The sequence below is a fragment of the Zea mays genome, chromosome 5 (assembly GCF_902167145.1).
Source record: "Zea mays cultivar B73 chromosome 5, Zm-B73-REFERENCE-NAM-5.0, whole genome shotgun sequence".
Taxonomy (NCBI): Eukaryota; Viridiplantae; Streptophyta; class Magnoliopsida; order Poales; family Poaceae; genus Zea; species Zea mays.
The window spans coordinates 1338770-1355004 of NC_050100.1; the positions used below are offsets into that span (position 1 = coordinate 1338770).

The 16235-nt window shown below is 46.6% G+C and overlaps 4 protein-coding genes and 1 long non-coding RNA gene across 7 annotated transcripts; 3 read left to right on the forward strand and 2 right to left on the reverse strand.

Moving 5' to 3' along the window:
* Positions 1-257: 257 nt before the first annotated feature.
* Positions 258-5031, reverse strand: LOC100283859 (Grx_S14 - glutaredoxin subgroup II). 2 transcript variants are annotated; one of them, XR_004858204.1, is made up of 2 exons: positions 4105-5031; positions 258-504 (listed from the first exon to the last, which is right to left on the reverse strand). XR_004858204.1 is itself a non-coding variant. In NM_001156757.2 (2 exons), the coding sequence occupies exons 1-2, from the start codon at positions 4944-4946 to the stop codon at positions 449-451; spliced, it is 519 nt and encodes a 172-aa protein (NP_001150229.2). In that variant the 5' UTR covers positions 4947-5019; the 3' UTR covers positions 283-448. The 2 variants fall into 2 exon arrangements, 1 of the variants encoding a protein (NP_001150229.2); NM_001156757.2 differs by having other exon boundaries at positions 283-504; positions 4484-5019.
* Positions 1675-2661, reverse strand: LOC103625717 (uncharacterized). Its single transcript, XR_552503.4, has 2 exons — positions 2128-2661; positions 1675-2056 (listed from the first exon to the last, which is right to left on the reverse strand). It is a non-coding gene; the product is annotated as an uncharacterized lncRNA (long non-coding RNA).
* Positions 5032-5143: 112 nt separating the features above from the next.
* Positions 5144-9755, forward strand: LOC100194026 (uncharacterized). Of its 2 annotated transcripts, none has more exons than XM_020553087.1 (12): positions 5144-5427; positions 5557-5651; positions 5745-5837; positions 5923-5997; positions 6161-6265; positions 6366-6456; positions 6562-6767; positions 7742-7825; positions 8481-8546; positions 8620-8682; positions 8854-9094; positions 9270-9755. In XM_020553087.1, exons 1-12 carry the CDS (start codon positions 5346-5348, stop codon positions 9338-9340), a joined length of 1272 nt encoding a protein of 423 aa, XP_020408676.1. In that variant the 5' UTR covers positions 5144-5345; the 3' UTR covers positions 9341-9755. The 2 variants fall into 2 exon arrangements, with proteins under 2 accessions (XP_020408676.1, NP_001132561.1); NM_001139089.1 differs by having other exon boundaries at positions 5171-5427; positions 5576-5651; positions 9270-9544.
* A 1837-nt stretch (positions 9756-11592) lies between these two features.
* On the forward strand, positions 11593-13000 carry LOC100283004 (uncharacterized). The gene is made up of 2 exons (NM_001155907.2): positions 11593-11705; positions 12314-13000. The coding sequence occupies exons 1-2, from the start codon at positions 11598-11600 to the stop codon at positions 12980-12982; spliced, it is 777 nt and encodes a 258-aa protein (NP_001149379.2). The 5' UTR covers positions 11593-11597; the 3' UTR covers positions 12983-13000.
* Positions 13001-14604: 1604 nt separating this feature from the next.
* LOC100281343 (uncharacterized) lies at positions 14605-15539 on the forward strand. The gene has a single exon (NM_001154261.2). It carries the CDS (start codon positions 14657-14659, stop codon positions 15383-15385), a length of 729 nt encoding a protein of 242 aa, NP_001147733.2. The 5' UTR covers positions 14605-14656; the 3' UTR covers positions 15386-15539.
* Positions 15540-16235: the final 696 nt, after the last annotated feature.

The following is a 16235-nucleotide window of genomic DNA, read 5'->3' on the forward strand; positions in this document are numbered from 1 at the left end:
AGTAGTAATCCGTCACTTTCTAGATCATGAGTCCTATGGACAAGTTTATCTTCCTTCGCACGTAATCCTAATAATACTTAGATTCTCTACACAGTCAGATTCTCCCCACAGCCAAATTCTCAGAAAAGCTGGTCAGAAAAAACCTGAACCAAACAGGCCCACGGCTCTACCGACACGGTCATGGAATTGCACGCGGGCGGACGCGGTAGTTGCAGCTGAAAACGGAGCAATCTGGTAGTCACAAATCGTACAATATATGATCGGGGTTCAAACTGGATGACTAGTCACAAACTGCAGAAAGATGTATTTCCAGTCGAAAGTGCACTGAACATTTGGACATGAATTATCCACAACTTGCATCTCCAGTTGATGACAAGCCTGAATTGTACAGCAAATACTATAACATTTTGATTAATTGTATGCCATCTGCTTATTGTTCATTTTTTTTCTACGAACACATTGCTTTCTCTAGAGTTTCCTGCAGTTCTCCACTCTTGTATGCCTCTGCAAAATAGACCACGAAGTTAGCATTAGCCATTTAAGATTGATTCGTGTGTATGAAATTCAATTGCCGAGTACAAGAGAAGTTAATCTACATGTACGAATACAGGCATCTGCAGGTGTATGTGCAGTGTTTTCTACTTCAATGCAAATAATGCCTTTGCAGTTTGCACCATATATTTCTGCTATTGTGTTCTCCTGGCCGATCCCCCCCCCTCTCCTGAACATGCAGGGGATTTCCATATCTTTGCATTAAAGAAAGAGAAATAATGGTCCCATACAACACGAATCCCTTATATCCCCTTATCTCACTAGAGAATAACGTAGCAGGGACTAATCATTTTAGTCCTAGCCTCTGACCCAAAGTACATAAACATTAAAAAATACTACTTATTTTGAATGTCCTATAGAGATCCCAAGACCTAAGATTGATTGTGCTTCTTCGCTAATTTTTTTCTAAAGCATCCAGTCTTGTACATTAGCTATCTATTTTCCAAAACCATCACATCCTGGGTTGGAGTAAACCCTATAATCTACCTAAGCTCAGGGGACGCGGTAACTATGCAAGTATCTAGGAATGTCCACAAGCTGCAGCGTGTTCAGCAGCCCTAGTTTCAAAAAGGTAGATCAGATACTGTTAAGATTTCTCAAAAAGAAGATACTGGTGACATGGCAAGCAATGACGCATGGTGAAGGAATGTGATTTGGTTACACCCCGCTAAAATTTAGCTCCTGTCCCATCGAATGTTTGAACCTCCGTTCCGGGTATTAAATGTAGTCGGATTATAAAACTAATTTGTCAGCCGAAGATTAAAAGACGAGACGAATCTAGTCCAGTTGGTTGGGTCTATATTTCATACTCCTATTTAAAAGTCAAACGCTTGATGTGACCCGGGCTAAACTTTAGCAGGAGCAACCAAACACCCCCTTAAGACTGGGCGTTCGGGTTACCTGATTAGTTCGGGTCGGGTAGTTCGGGTTTCGTTAAATTCGGGTAATAGAAATTGTTACCCGATCACAGCTTTTGAAAAACACTACCCGCAATTTCGGGTACCCGCAATTGCGGGTTCGGGTTCGGGTATACCCAATTTACCCGAAATATAAAAAGCACAAGTACCTCCGTATCTGAATGCACATTGTAACAAGAACAAAATGCATACAGAAAGCAACAACTCCTGAACAAAACGCAGATTAATGAATTACTACTAACAGAACATCGTAAGATCATAATCTAGTATAGAGAATAAAACTTATGCAGAGGAGCAAGAATTCAAGAACCAATACAGCCGACAGGTACTACCTACTAATACTAATGTACTGAGTACTCGATGACAACATGATACAAAAGTGCAAGGCTGCAAGGCATTAAGCCTGCTTCGGTGCTGCCTGTCAGTGACAGCCGCCAAGTGCCATTGCATTGCATCACAAATTCACAAGAAAATATAGTTCGAACTTCACAGATGGTTTAGACTTCAGGCTTCAAAGTCCAAATTCTCCACAGCAGTCAGCAATCCAGTTCTCCACAGCAATCCAGTTCCAGTCGTCCGTAGTCCACCTACCGGTGAGGTGAGTGAGGATGTGAGGGGCAGAGGACAGAGGTGGACAGAGTAAGGGCAGGCTTCTCACCAGCGACAGCGAGCGGTGAGCGTCGTGTCCCGTGACGCCTGTCGAGCACTTGAGGTCGCTCCAGCGTCCGGGCACCGCTGCACCGAGGAGAGGGACGGCTAGGTTATGGAGACCGGAGGCGGAGGGGACTGGGGAGAGCACGACGGAGGAAAGGAAGCGGCATTGGAAATCTAGAATACTGGATTGATAGCTGATGCCTTGATGGGCTGCTGGCCGCGTGGCCCACATAGTCCACATGACTACACGAGTCGCCAGGTGACACACACAGAGACACTATTTCGGGTAGTTCGGGTACCGGGTGGTGCTACCCGAATTACCCAAACTAAATTCGGGTAATAATATTTACTATCCGAACTAGACTTCGGGTACTGTGAATTCGGGTAATTCGGTTCCGGGTCCGGGTTTTTCGGATTCGGGTAGCGGGTAGCGGGTACTATGCCCAGTCTTACACCCCCTGGTTATGTGGACTAAAGTTTAGCCCGGGTCACATCAAGCGTTTGACTTTCAAGTAGGAGTATGAAATATAGACCCAACCAACTGTACTAGATTCGTCTCACTTTTTAATCTTCGGCTGAGAAATTAGTTTTATAATCCGACTACATTTAATACCCCGAACGGAGGTTCAAACATTCGATGTGATAGGGGCTAAATTTTAGCAGGGGCAAACCAAACGCCACCTTAAGAGTCACTGAATCAATAAAGTTGAGCATGCCTGATTTACTCATACAGCTGGGAAGAATTTGTCAATGGTTGCCCATCAATTTGAGTTATAGAATGATAATTGCTGTTCCTTGTTGACAACAAAAAATGACAACAAGAACAATACCTCATTATTGCTAAAGCATCATACCATTGTTATATTTCATGGTTGATAGAAATTAGGTGTTAGATATAGAGTGTTGGGGCGAAGGCGAACACGCTACCCTTCGCTCGATGTCCTCGTCGCCTCGTCACTTCGACGAAGACTACATCCACAGAACACGTCCGAGCGAGCCGAATGCGTCGTTTGGATGAAGACCGGCGCGGTGCCCCTTCGTCGTCGCCGTTGCAAGACGAAGGCTATGTCGAAGTCTACGAGTCTCACGTCGTCACCGCGCCGGTAGGCCCATGCGGGATTCGGCCCATTGTAACAGGCCCCGCGCGGAGAAGCGTATTACGGGCCGCGGTTGTAATAGCCTTTACTGTAATGACTGACTGTAACCTCCCCTCGTGGGAATATTTTGGGGATAAACTGGGTACTCGAGGGCACAAACGTCTTTGGCAAGGGACGGGTGATCACTCGAGTGCCTATAAATACCCCCGTACTGTGTCCTCATAGGGCTAGATTAACAGAGCTATTGCCATCCCACGACGAACTTTGTCAGTACTCTTTTCACTTTCCCGTTGGATCTACTTGCCCAGAAGAGCATGTTCCAACATAGAGACCATCATAATGTTGCTTTTGTCCTAGAGACCAGTCTTGTTAGTTGTCATTGGCAATGAACAAATAAGAAATAAGGTGTTTCTTGAATGTGATGAACCCAACTGTTTCATTTCTACGAGGCAATGCCCACTTCTTGCAAACACAATAAACAACATGGATGACTAGTCACATATAGACAAGCGAGAATGAAATAAGGGTTGAGCATATGGCATTGATACAAATGGAAAACACTAGGTATTTTGCTTTTGCTATTTAGGGCATGCATAATGCAAACTGCAAAGCTCTAACACAAACACTAAACAGAAGAGAATAAATGGCATGTCATCAAGAGTTGTGTAAGAGTCTCAATATCCAATGGAAGCAACATTTTTATAGGCGCTTAAATAGTGTAAGAGTCAAAACTTCCAAAGGAAACAACATTTGTTAGATGTTTAAATAGTGAAGGCCCCCTTCGGAACGCAGGAATTTCAGAGGAATCATACATGAATTTCACAGGAATCAGTTCATTTTCACAGGAAAAATGGGAAGGTACTAAGACTAAGAGTTCACTTAACCATCTCTGACATCAGTTCATTTGTTAGATGTTCTCGGCCTTCCTCAAGATGTTTTTGGCTCCACCCCTGTCTATACCGGCAACCAGAGTTTTCCAACCAAATCGTTAGTGAGATAGAATATGCGCTTGTCAGTATGCCTTCAGCAAAAGCATACTGTGATACGCTTGAAATTAGCTAACCATGTATGGAGCTTGTACCGATCATCTGTGAAATCTATCATATTATTAGTGAGAGACTCCAAACGTGTCGTGTTAGTGGATTAGGATGGCAGACAGACAAAACAAATGGGCCAGTTCCCAATACCACGAGATCGTGAGCTCAGTAAAGCGTACAGGCTCGAGCATCTGTGAATGAAGTGACAAAACATATAGGAGTTTACCGACGGTGATGTCACATCCGCCGAAGAACTCGCCGTCGATGTAGAGCTGCGGGAAGGTGGGCCAGCTGGAGTACTCCTTGAGCCCCTGCCGGAGCGCCTCGTTAGCGAGCACGTCGAGCGTCTCGAAGGGCACGTCGAGCGAGCGCAGGATCTGCACGACGGTGTGGGAGAAGCCGCACTGCGGAAAGTCCTTGGTGCCCTTCATGAATAGCAACACCTTGCTGGACCCCACGACCTTGTCCAGCGTCTCCCGCATCTCTGGGCTCAGCGCCGCCAGGCACCGCACCGACCGGCTGCGCGCTGGCAGCCGCGCTTGCCCGGTCCGCCCGAGAGCGAGGCGCTGGGCCGGAGCAAGAGGAGCCAGGGGGAGCAAGGAGACCCTGGCGGTCCGCGGCCGCGCAGAGAGCGGGATAGGGATTGCGGCCCGGGCGAGAGGCCTCACGGCCGGGGCGGAGGCGGCCATCGCGGTGCGCCGGCGGCGACGGATGGCACGGAGCCGCGGGTGAGTTGGGACGGCACGGAATAACTAACCAGTTGGCCGTGGCTCGTGGAGGAGGATGCGAGTCAAGGCAGCAGGCCGAGTCGATACCCGACAGGCCCATGGGCCATGGATGGCAGTTGGCTTGAGCCGCAAGTCTGGGCCTGGAAACCCAGCGTGCCGCACGGTGCCACGGTCAGATGAGTTAAGCCCTAAACCCATTTCCCCCTCGTCTCCACTACTCTGGTCGTCCTCGCGCCGCCGCAGCGACGCCACCGCCGGTAATGGCTTCCACCGTTGTGCTCCGGAACGCCTGCTCCCGCCGACTCTTCTGCTACTCCACTCTCCGCGCCGCCGCAATATTGGGACCCGCCGCGCCACCTGATGCGCCCGCGGCGGCGTCGGCCCAGCCGCCACCGATGGCAGGAACCCTCTGGGCGAGGTCCATGGCCACTTTCACGCGCACGTGAGTGCTGCTTGGCACAGATCCGTTCCGTGCCCGCTATTTTCTCGCTCTAGATTCATGAGTTCATTTCCGTTATCCATGCATGGCATTCAGTATCCGTCTATTTCTTCTTGTGATTCACTTTGCAAGTCGGATCAACATGTGGCAGGAAGCCACATGTGAACGTCGGCACCATTGGGCACGTCGATCACGGCAAAACCACACTCACTGCTGCCATTACCAAGGTTGGATGCGTTAGACATGGTCCTGCTTCAATGCTCGCTTGGTTTCCAAGCTGTTGGGCTGATTCAACAGCGTTTGCTTTCTCGTTATTATAGGTTCTGGCAGAGGCAGGGAAGGCCAAAGCAGTTGCTTTTGACGAGATCGACAAGGCCCCGGAAGAGAGAGCCAGAGGAATCACCATTGCAACAGTTGGGTTCAAGCACGTCTCCTATAGTTTGTGCCAGAACGATGCAATTTGCTGCCCATTGTTTAACCATTTTGATCGTTTTTTAGGCTCATGTCGAGTATGAGACTGCTAAAAGGCATTATGCTCATGTTGATTGTCCAGGTCACGCAGATTATGTCAAGGTTAATACTAACCATGTTTTCTTTTGCAAATGCATTATTACTATTTTAAGAATGCAAGTTGTTTGCACGTCAGATCAAGAAGATCCCAGTGAAAGCCATCATCTATATCTGTTATATCTCCTTTGTTTGCGGTTCAAATCTAATTTTCTGTGAAAAATGGTAGAACATGATCACTGGAGCTGCTCAAATGGATGGTGGTATTCTTGTCGTGTCAGCTCCTGATGGCCCAATGCCACAAACAAAGGAGCACATTCTTCTTGCCCGTCAGGTATCAAATGCTTGTTTATATCATCGTTTCATATGCTTCTTTCAGGATCTGCTTTTATATTCTTGCCTTGATCAGATAAACATACCCTCTGTTTTTTTAGGTTGGTGTACCTTCCCTTGTGTGTTTCTTAAACAAAGTTGATGCTGTTGATGACCCAGAGCTACTGGAACTTGTAGAGATGGAGCTTCGGGGTATGCTACTATTCAAGCCTCCACATCATGTTTAGGTTCCTGTCTGTGTGTATGTTGTAAGGTTGTTTGTTTTGATCCCCCCCTCCCCCATTTTTTTTTCTGCAGAGCTCCTCAGTTTCTACAAGTTCCCTGGTGATGAGATTCCGATCATCCGTGGGTCTGCGTTGTCTGCTTTGCAAGGGAACAACGATGAGATAGGAAAGAATGCCATTTTGAAACTAATGGATGCAGTTGATGAGTACATTCCTGATCCTGTAAGGCAGCTTGATAAGGCTTTCTTGATGCCGATAGAAGATGTGTTTTCTATCCAGGTGAATTTTTTCATGAGCTATTATCCCTACTGCAGTATGCATTCGTTATTCAATTATGATGTTTCTTCGACCTTGATTAGGGATACTAGTTTTTTTTCATGGGTTATTGGGTTGATCAAAACTTAAGTTGAAATATTTTTGATTAGTGCATATTGTTGCATTAAATTAAAGTAGTGACCCGAAATTACTCATCGAGTACCCATTGACATCTTTAGTCTGGTGTTTAGCTGGTCACATTTGATTTGGAAGAGCCTAAACCATTGGAATTAGATCATATTATTTGTACAGTTTAACTTAACGCTGATATTTTCAACACCACTGTATTAGGCATTGTATATTCCCTATTTGTGTGAACAAATGTTTCTATTCATCAACTACTTTTGTTAAATAATTTAAGTTTGCACCAAGAAAATCTGAGAATTTACATAGATTGACAGTTTGAATTTGTTGTTGTTGAATGAAAACACATAAATAGTATTAGTTTGTTTTAAAATAAGGTCATTAAAGAGATCACTGGTCTAAGTGTTGTCTTGGAGATTGTGTCAATATGTTAAAGTACTTATATTTTTATCATACTAATATAAAACGAGAATAAAAAAACATTGATAGGAATATATACAATCAGGTCATATGTATTTTATATTTGCCAACTATTTCTGAGACGGACATTCTTGTTTCCAGTCACATACTGATTCTTGTATTTATATTCCTATTGTGTAGAACTAAGAGTAATTTCAGTAGACATTCTTGATTAAACCATACTTGTGCTCTTTTTCTTTTTCTTTTAGTATTTTAAGTATTTTCTTTGGCTTTTATAATTTTCTCTTTGTGCTGTCATGTTCTTAGAGTAAACATGAATTGAGTTACTGATGGAGTTATTAGGCATTCCAATGCAATATTGCCATTGAATCACCAAAGAAAAATTATTGTGAGGGAATTGTTTATATGTTTTAAGTAGCCTGTTTGGTCTGCAGGGTCGTGGAACTGTTGTTACTGGGCGTGTTGAGCAGGGAACAATTAAAACTGGCGAAGATGTTGAGATCTTGGGTTTGACACAGGTTAGGTCTTTTTTTTATTGCCTGAGATCGAATACATGATGCAACTAAGGGCCTGTTTGGTTCGCTGCCTAAATTGCCACACTTTGCCTAACTTTTCTGTCTAAGGTTAGTTCTTCAATTCGAACGACTAACCTTAAACAAAGTGTGGCACAGTTAGCCACGAACCAAACAAGCCCTAAATTACGGCATGTTTATCCTACTCTTTATTGTTCCAAGTATGAATTAAATGAGTTGTTGGTTTATCAAATTTAGTATGTTAGTACTGCCTCTTTTCCAAGCTATAAGACGTTTTCACTGTCCATGATACATTGATTTATTATGTATATAAGCTTAGTGTATGCATCTAGAAAAGCCAAAACAATTTTTATAATTTAGAACGGAGGGGGTAGTTAACAAGGACCAATATGTTCTAAATATTAGACTTGCCAGTGTCTTTTTTTTGGTTGATGCCATAGGCCTCATGGTGCAAGACATGGAGCTCTTAGTATACAGCCCGCTTTTTCTTTGACTCTAACTTCTGGGTGGTTTATTTGTAAATGTAATCCAGTAACTAGTCACAAGAGCAGAAGGTTCTTCTAATTTTTCTATGTTTCCTTTCTGCGGTTTAGTACCGACTGCACCTATATGTTGTGATGAAATATATTCTTGGTTGCAGAGTGGTCCCTTGAAGACTACAGTTACTGGTGTTGAGATGTTCAAAAAGATACTGGACCATGGAGAGGTAAAGATTCTGAAAGCATTTTGTGCCTGGTTTTGTATTGATCCAAATTATCTTACATGCAAATTGTGTGCAGGCTGGTGACAACGTTGGTCTTCTTCTTCGTGGTCTAAAGCGTGGTGATGTCGAGCGTGGCCAGGTTAGGATTCCTGTTCTGTCTGATGGTACATGGTTTCGCGATCACCAAGCAATTTATACTGTTTTTTAGTTCGTGATATTTAGTGTTTTGTTACACACGATTTCTGGGGTCTCTAGTATCGAAATTGAACAATCTCTAATGTTGGTGCCCTGTCGTTTTATGCTGTTTCAGGTGGTGTGCAAACCTGGTAGTCTGAAGACATACAAAAAGTTTGAGGCAGAAATATACGTCCTGACAAAGGATGAAGGTGGCCGGCACACTGCCTTTGTCACAAATTACACACCCCAATTCTACTTCAGGACTGCTGATGTCACTGGAAAGGTTGAGTTGCTTGGTGAGACGAAGATGGTTTTGCCCGGTGACAATGTAACCGCGAATTTCGAGTTGATATCGCCTGTTCCTCTTGAAACTGGTAACGGCTAGATTCTCAGATTTTCTCTCATAATAAAGATCAGGTCTTTTGGCAGCATTTTGTTTCTGTCTTGTGATGCCATTACACCACTCCCATGTTCCTTTTTTTTATTTTTTGTTCCATTGGATACTAGAGAAATTCATTTTAGATCGTCAACTCTTATTCCTCTATGCAGGGCAAAGATTTGCGATGAGGGAAGGAGGGAGGACAGTTGGTGCCGGGGTTGTCTCCAAAGTTATTAGCTGATGAGTTTCCACTTTCTTGCCCGTAGCAATTTAGTAAAGAAATGAATGCTGACATGTTTCTTGGAATGCATGGGCAAAAAGGCAGAGCTGGCTGGTCTGGCCGCCATTCATTCTGGACAGTACCTTGTGCTTTCTTGTTGAGGTGGCTCATCATAAAGCATATTTTGTAGCCACTTTTCCGAGTTGATATTAGTGGGTTCTTACCAAATTTACCGCGAAAATTGCTGGTCATGTTGGGCCGATGCGTCGTTCTTCGATAGGAGATGAAGTGCTGTTATCAGTGTCAGTGACATCTTGAAGCGGCAAGAAACGAAGATATTGAAATGTAGAAAAATAATAAATAAAGCGCAGTTACAGTACTAAAACTGCTGCTCATGTAAACGAATTAATCATAAAAAACCAGCAAAATGGATTCATTACATGGCATCTCAACATGCACAGCCAAGCTTAGCTGCTGTACTTGGGCAACCAATCATTCAGGTAGAACATATCCCCGTTACAGCTCTGAGAGTAACAGGTCACTCAAATGTGTATTCTTACTTTTGGAGATCCACTGACCACCCATGTGTTTTGAACAGACCAGGATTCCTCATTGCAAAGTGTTTTAGAACAAGTTGCAGCAGCATCAGTAGAATAGCTATGTGGTGTTTCGAGATCATGAGTGAACCTGCGAAATTAACAAGTTGCAAAGTGTTTTAGGACTAAAGATCCACGTAGCTATTGCGGTGAGATTAACAAGTTGCAAAGTGTTTTAGGACTGAAGACCTCACTCACTGTTATATAGCCCATAGCCCATAGGACTGCTTCCAATGGGGAGTTAATGCAACAAATTCGCACATGGCCCTTTGGTTCTTGTAAAGCCTGATCACAATTAATGTCTGCATGTTCAAGCCAAGGCAGCACAAAAGGCATCTTTTTGGTAGCAAACCAACCACTTTTACTACAATTGGCCAGGGCGGCGACAACTAGAGCTATACATTTGGATCAGGCCTGTTGGACAAGCCAAAAACACGAAAAAAGCACGACACAATCATAACATTATGGAGACGAGGTCGCACCCCACAGGTGGGCACAAGCATGACTCGTTTACGTAGACACGAAATATACCATTTACAGGCAAAAAAAGGTACATATTCATTTGGCCATCCGCTCCTAATCATGTAAACCATCCACTCCAAGTTGTATAGTCGTATGTCTAATCATGAAGATGAGGTGTCAACCTTAGTTTCATGTTCTTTGATTATTTTTTTTTGGAATTATGAAAGCCTAAAATGTTAGTATCTACTATCTAGTAAATAGTATATATGTTTTAAATACCGGATTCTGATGTGAATTTCAAGCTTTGAAATGGATTAAGGCTCTGTGCGATTTTCGAGCCAAAATTTGAATTTTGGACTACCCAAAATTGAATCTGGTACGTTTAACCAATAACGCGTCATTACGCGGGGCGAGAGCTAAGCCCGTGGTCCCGTACTCCCGTCCAGTGGGCACGACATGTAATGATTGTGGGCAGGCTCGATCCAAAATTGAATCATGCCATATCTTTTGGGTTTTGAACTGTGAAGGGCTGGTTTCCCTTTCTCGAACCCAAAATCTTCGTCAACCAAATTGATATGAATGGAGAATTCGAGGTTGCATTGATATAAGGCGATGCGTGGTATTGGTCGATGGGCTCTGCGATGTCCAAACAAGCTTTGACGGGAAACCGTTTTTTTAAAAAAAAAATAAATAAAAATATCAAACCGATCGATTTTTAGTAGTTTTTTTTTTTTTGGCGAAAAACCAAAACCGAAGGGGACGACATTTGACTTGGAAACTGTACGGTGAACTGCGCTAGCTCAAAATTAACACAAGTGGCTTTGTCTGGCGTGGTGTGGCAAACACCACACACACGACGGCATTCATTCATTCATATGGTGTGGGCGTACGGGAGCACGAGATCGACCGGGGCGGTTGGGCGCTGGAGCTGGAGAAAGAGTAGGGCGGGCCACGCATGCATCCACCACCACCCAGCTGCCCGAACGGACGGCACGAGCGGAATTCTGATTCGGCAGGCGGCAGGCCGTCGCGGTCGACCTTGCTTGCTCGCTCTGTTGGTTGAGCCGGCCATAAATAGCTAGCAATGGCGTTTCGTTTCGTTTCGTTTTCACCCGGCTGGAGCCCAACCTCAGCTAGCCTGGGGACCGCTGCACGAACAGTAGTCCTCCCTCCTCCTATAAAGTAACCACCCGTCCACCAGCTAGCTGAGGTCGTCGGCCATGGCGGAGCGGGAGCAGCAAGAGCAGGTGGCTAGGGACGACGCGGCGGAGTGGAAGCAGGTGGCGGAGCTGAGGGCTGTCACCCAGGCCCAGGACCCTTCCTGCAAGGTTCGTCCACCATGCATATTATTCATGCACTAGCTAGTAGCTGCTCGTCAGCCATTAGTATATATGGCTAATAGCATAATTGAGGAATTGGCTATCATGTGCTAGCATTTATAAATAGATATATGTCATTGGATGTCTGGACGTGCGTAGCCAAGCTTGCATGAGCATGTTTCACTAGGTATGATTACTCTTTGTGCATAAGTAGATACATGTAAATAAGTCTAAATTGCATCAGTACGTGTGTGCCGGTATAGCTAGATGCAGCGAATTAAACACAGGTTGAGGGCCGTGAGCAATGCATGCTCTTCATACGCGGAAACCAAACACATGGATAGAGTACTGCTGCATACTGGATGGCTGAAATGCATGCACTGTGCCAATTTCTGTCCGGCCGGTGGACGGTGGTTAGTTCAGCCAGCGTCCGTGTCCAGGTAGTTGCCCAACCAGCCAAAATTAAACTGACTGATGAATGATGACAACGAAATCAAACTGCCACCACCAAAAACCATCCCTACTTTTTTTTTTCCCTTTATTTTCACTCTCTTCGTTTAAAGAGCAAAAGAAAAAGTCAAGACGCGCGCACACATGACAGATTGACAGTGACGCAGGATGAGGACGACTACACGCTCCGGCGCTTCCTCCGCGCGCGGGACCACAACATCGGCAAGGCGTCGGCGATGCTGCTCAAGTACCTCAAGTGGAAGCCCGCGGCCAAGCCCCACGGCGCCATCGCCGCGGCGGAGGTGGCGCGGGAGGCGGCGCAGGGGAAGCTCTACCTGCAGGGCCACGACCGGGAGGGCCGCCCCCTCATCTACGGCTTCGGCGCGCGCCACCACCCGGCGCGCAGGGACCTCGACGAGTTCAAGCGCTACGTCGTCCACGTCCTCGACGCCACCGTCGCGCGCCTGCCCCCTCCTCCTCCGGGAGATGTTCGCCAGGAGAAGTTCGCCGCCGTCGCCGACCTCGCCGGCTGGGGCTACGCCAACTGCGACATCCGAGGCTACCTGGCGGCGCTCGACATCATGCAGAGCTACTACCCGGAGCGCCTCGCCCGCGTCTTCCTCGTCCACGTGCCCTACGTCTTCATGGCCGCCTGGAAGATCGTCTACCCCTTCATCGACGACAACACCAAGAAGAAGTTCGTCTTCGTGCCGGACAAGGACCTGGACAGGACGCTCCGCGAGGCCATCGACGACTCCCAGCTGCCGGAGATCTATGGTGGCAAGCTCAAGCTCAAGCTCGTCACGCCGCCTGCAAATAAATTACCAAGCCACTAGCTAGGCACATGCATGCCGGTGGTTTCACGGTGATCAGTCAGTGCAAATAAGATCACATACACTTGCCCTGTTATTTCAAGTAACTCAGCAAAGCAGTAAGAGCAACTCCAATAGTTGTGTAAATTTTAGCTCTCTAAATCGTAGATTTAAGAAGTTGCTAAATGACTTTTGGAGTAAAAAAATGTGAGTTCTCCAATAGTTCTCTAAATATAGGTTGTAATTTTGTTTTGTATCTATCCACATAAAAAAATAAGTCACAAAAACTACATAATGCAGTCAATATTTTTGTTTAGGGAGTTGTTAAATGATTGCCAAATGTAGAGAGAAAATGAGGTTAGATGACAAGTTGTTAAATTTAGAAAGTTCATTTAGAGAACTGTTGGAGAATAGTTTTTATGTTAACTACCTAAATTATTGATTTAGGAAGTCTTTTAGTGAACTACTGGAGTTGCTCTAATGAAATATTGCACAAGAGAATCATAATCTACTAACAGATAAAATAACAAAGACTACATGTAGCCTCTTTGCAACAGCAGGATAAGTGACTTCAAGGACATCCGCATTTGTGATCTTACTGCCAATATCAAATGCATCATACTGCCAACAACAATAAGTTTAATAAGGTATTGTTGGGTTGAAATCGGTGTTGTGGACCAAGCCCACAAAGACAGAGGGGGAATCCATCTGATCTTAGCACCAGGAAGAAATGGTTTTTGTGTACTGTTATAATTTGAAGGAACGCATGCAGTAATAAGCCAGGACAGACTTATGTGTGCTATTCAATACGAGGGGCATATTTAGTCTCAACTGTGCCCTTGTTTGGATCAAAAGCTGACTTCCTTCTTGGTCCACAAAAATTAGGTTAAACAAAGACTACTTTTTCTTTCTAGAGTGGCCGGAGGGATAGAGGAGGGGATAGGTCCGGAGAAGTGGCGAAGACGGGGAGGGATAGAGGAGGGCAATGTCCCACTAATCACCATGTGAATAATGCGAAATACCTCCTAGCAGCCCCTCCTAATCACCACGTAAATAATTTACCATGTGAATAATGCAAAATAGACGTACCCTGAGAGCTATTAGTTTTCTTACCTAATCACCATATAAATAATTTATATGCAAAATGCCTCGTAGCAGCCCTTCCTCTTGTGCTTGTATAATGACTAATGAGAAGGCAGTGCGTTTTTCAGAGAGGACACCGCGCGCTCGAGAAAGCTACGGATGAAGCCAGCTGACATTGACGACTCTTTGGTTTGCCTTGGCGGCAGGAAAATCTCGTCCACGTTCACGTAAACGACTAGCCACTCGCCGCCCGGATTTTCCACTTGAGACCCTTCCATTCAGAAAAGTGACGAAAATCCAGGTTTAGGAACGGGAAAAAAAAAACAGAAAAGTGACCAACCGAAATCATAAAAGCCCATTGGGCTGAAAGGAGCCCGTCTCCCAAGCGAAGCCGCCTTCTTATCCGCCGGGTCTGACATCAACAAACCCAGTCAACACCTGCCGACTTCCCGCATTCCCAATCACGCCATCGAGCGGCCAACCCGCGCATCCCCACCGCCCAAACAGCCACGTGGCGAGCACGAACTCTGTCCCCCGTCCTCGTCCTCTCTCACTCTTCCGGCCACACTCCGGAAGCAGGAGCTGCCTGCGGATTACACGCATCTCGGCGCCCGCATGGCCGATCTCCGCCCGCCGGAGCCGGGCACGAACGGGTCCAGCGCCGTCGTGGTCGCCGCGCTGCCGGCCGTGGAGGCCGCGAAGGCCGCCGCCGCCGCCGCTGCGGCCGCGTGCGGAGCGCAGCCGCCCGCGCCGCCCTACTCCAAGCGCCGCCGCCGCCCCAGCGTCCGCCTCGGGGACATCGACGCCCCTCCCCCGCGCCGGAACCACAAACCCTCCTCCTCGTCGCATTCGCGCCCGCCGCGCCGCCCGCACCCGGACGACCCGGACACGCACGGCGGCCGGGGGCCCAAGCCGCCCGCGCAGCGCCGCCCCAGGACCGCCTGGATTCCCGCGGGGCCCGCCGAGGGCTGCTACGACGACGAGGAGCGCTACTACGACGACGAGGACCAGTCCGACTCCGCGGCTGCCGCTGCCGCCGCCGCCGCGATGGCTAGGGTTTCGGGCAGCCGCGACGCCGGCGGTGACGAGTCTGACGGGGTGGCGGACTGGGGCCTCCCCAACGGCCGCCTCTCCTCCGCGATGCGGCATGGCCGCGTCAAGGCCTGGCTCGATGGGCTGGGGCTTTCTCGGTACGCGCCGGTCTTTGAGATCCATGAGGTGGACGGCGAGGTGCTCCCGCTGCTAACGCTGGAGGACCTCAAGGACATGGGCATTGGCGCTGTTGGGTCCAGGAGGAAGATGTATGCCGCCATCCTCAAGCTCCGGAGCGACAACGCGTCCTGAGGTGGTGAGCGAGCTCTTAGCGTCTCATTCTTTCCGTAGACTAGAGAGCTAGTAGTAAAGACGAGAATAACTAGTGCTGCTTTTTCGTCAATCCTTAGTGTGTTGTATATAGGTTTCAAAAGGATACACATTGCAATAACAGTTACAATTTTTTGTACTTACTTCTGAGATACACAATTACTGTCCACCTATTTGGAAACTTTTTATTATACAGGTTGAATCGTGTCATTTTCTACAGCATTGGGTCCACGAGCATTTTCTTATGCTGCTCTCCCCTCCCTCCACTCGCTGCTATGGAGGGGCATTCTCGGCAATATAAAAATACAGTGTTCTGCGAATGGTTATAATGGATTATTTCAGAGAACTGAAGAGTTATAATGGATTATCTCCCAAGAGGTCAATAATAATGGCAACTACAGCCTACATGTTCTTTTAGAATAGTGTGCACAAGAGCAGATACCGTACGTGCATAAAGAAAAATACTAGTCAACGTACCATCCGATACTCATTTGGGGGCACATCGACACATCCGATACTCATAAGGAAGGTGATGATATGCTGAGGCATTGATACATGCATTGTAACAAAGTTCAAAGAGTTGCAGATGGATCATGAGGTCATTGGTTTTGGTCTTTTTGAAATGTCATCTCCATAACGTGATGATGGTTGTCAGCATTAGGATTATCGGGTGACCTGTGGAGGGTCAGGTCAGCCTTCCTGCCTGTTCCGTCGTATGTTTTGGAGCCTCTTCTCTGAATTGAAGACGTATGTTTGGAACCTCTTCTAATTGGGCCCATTTGTTCCGCCGGTCGAGAAGGGAGGCCAGCCCACAGGACGCAGGCCCAGCTCA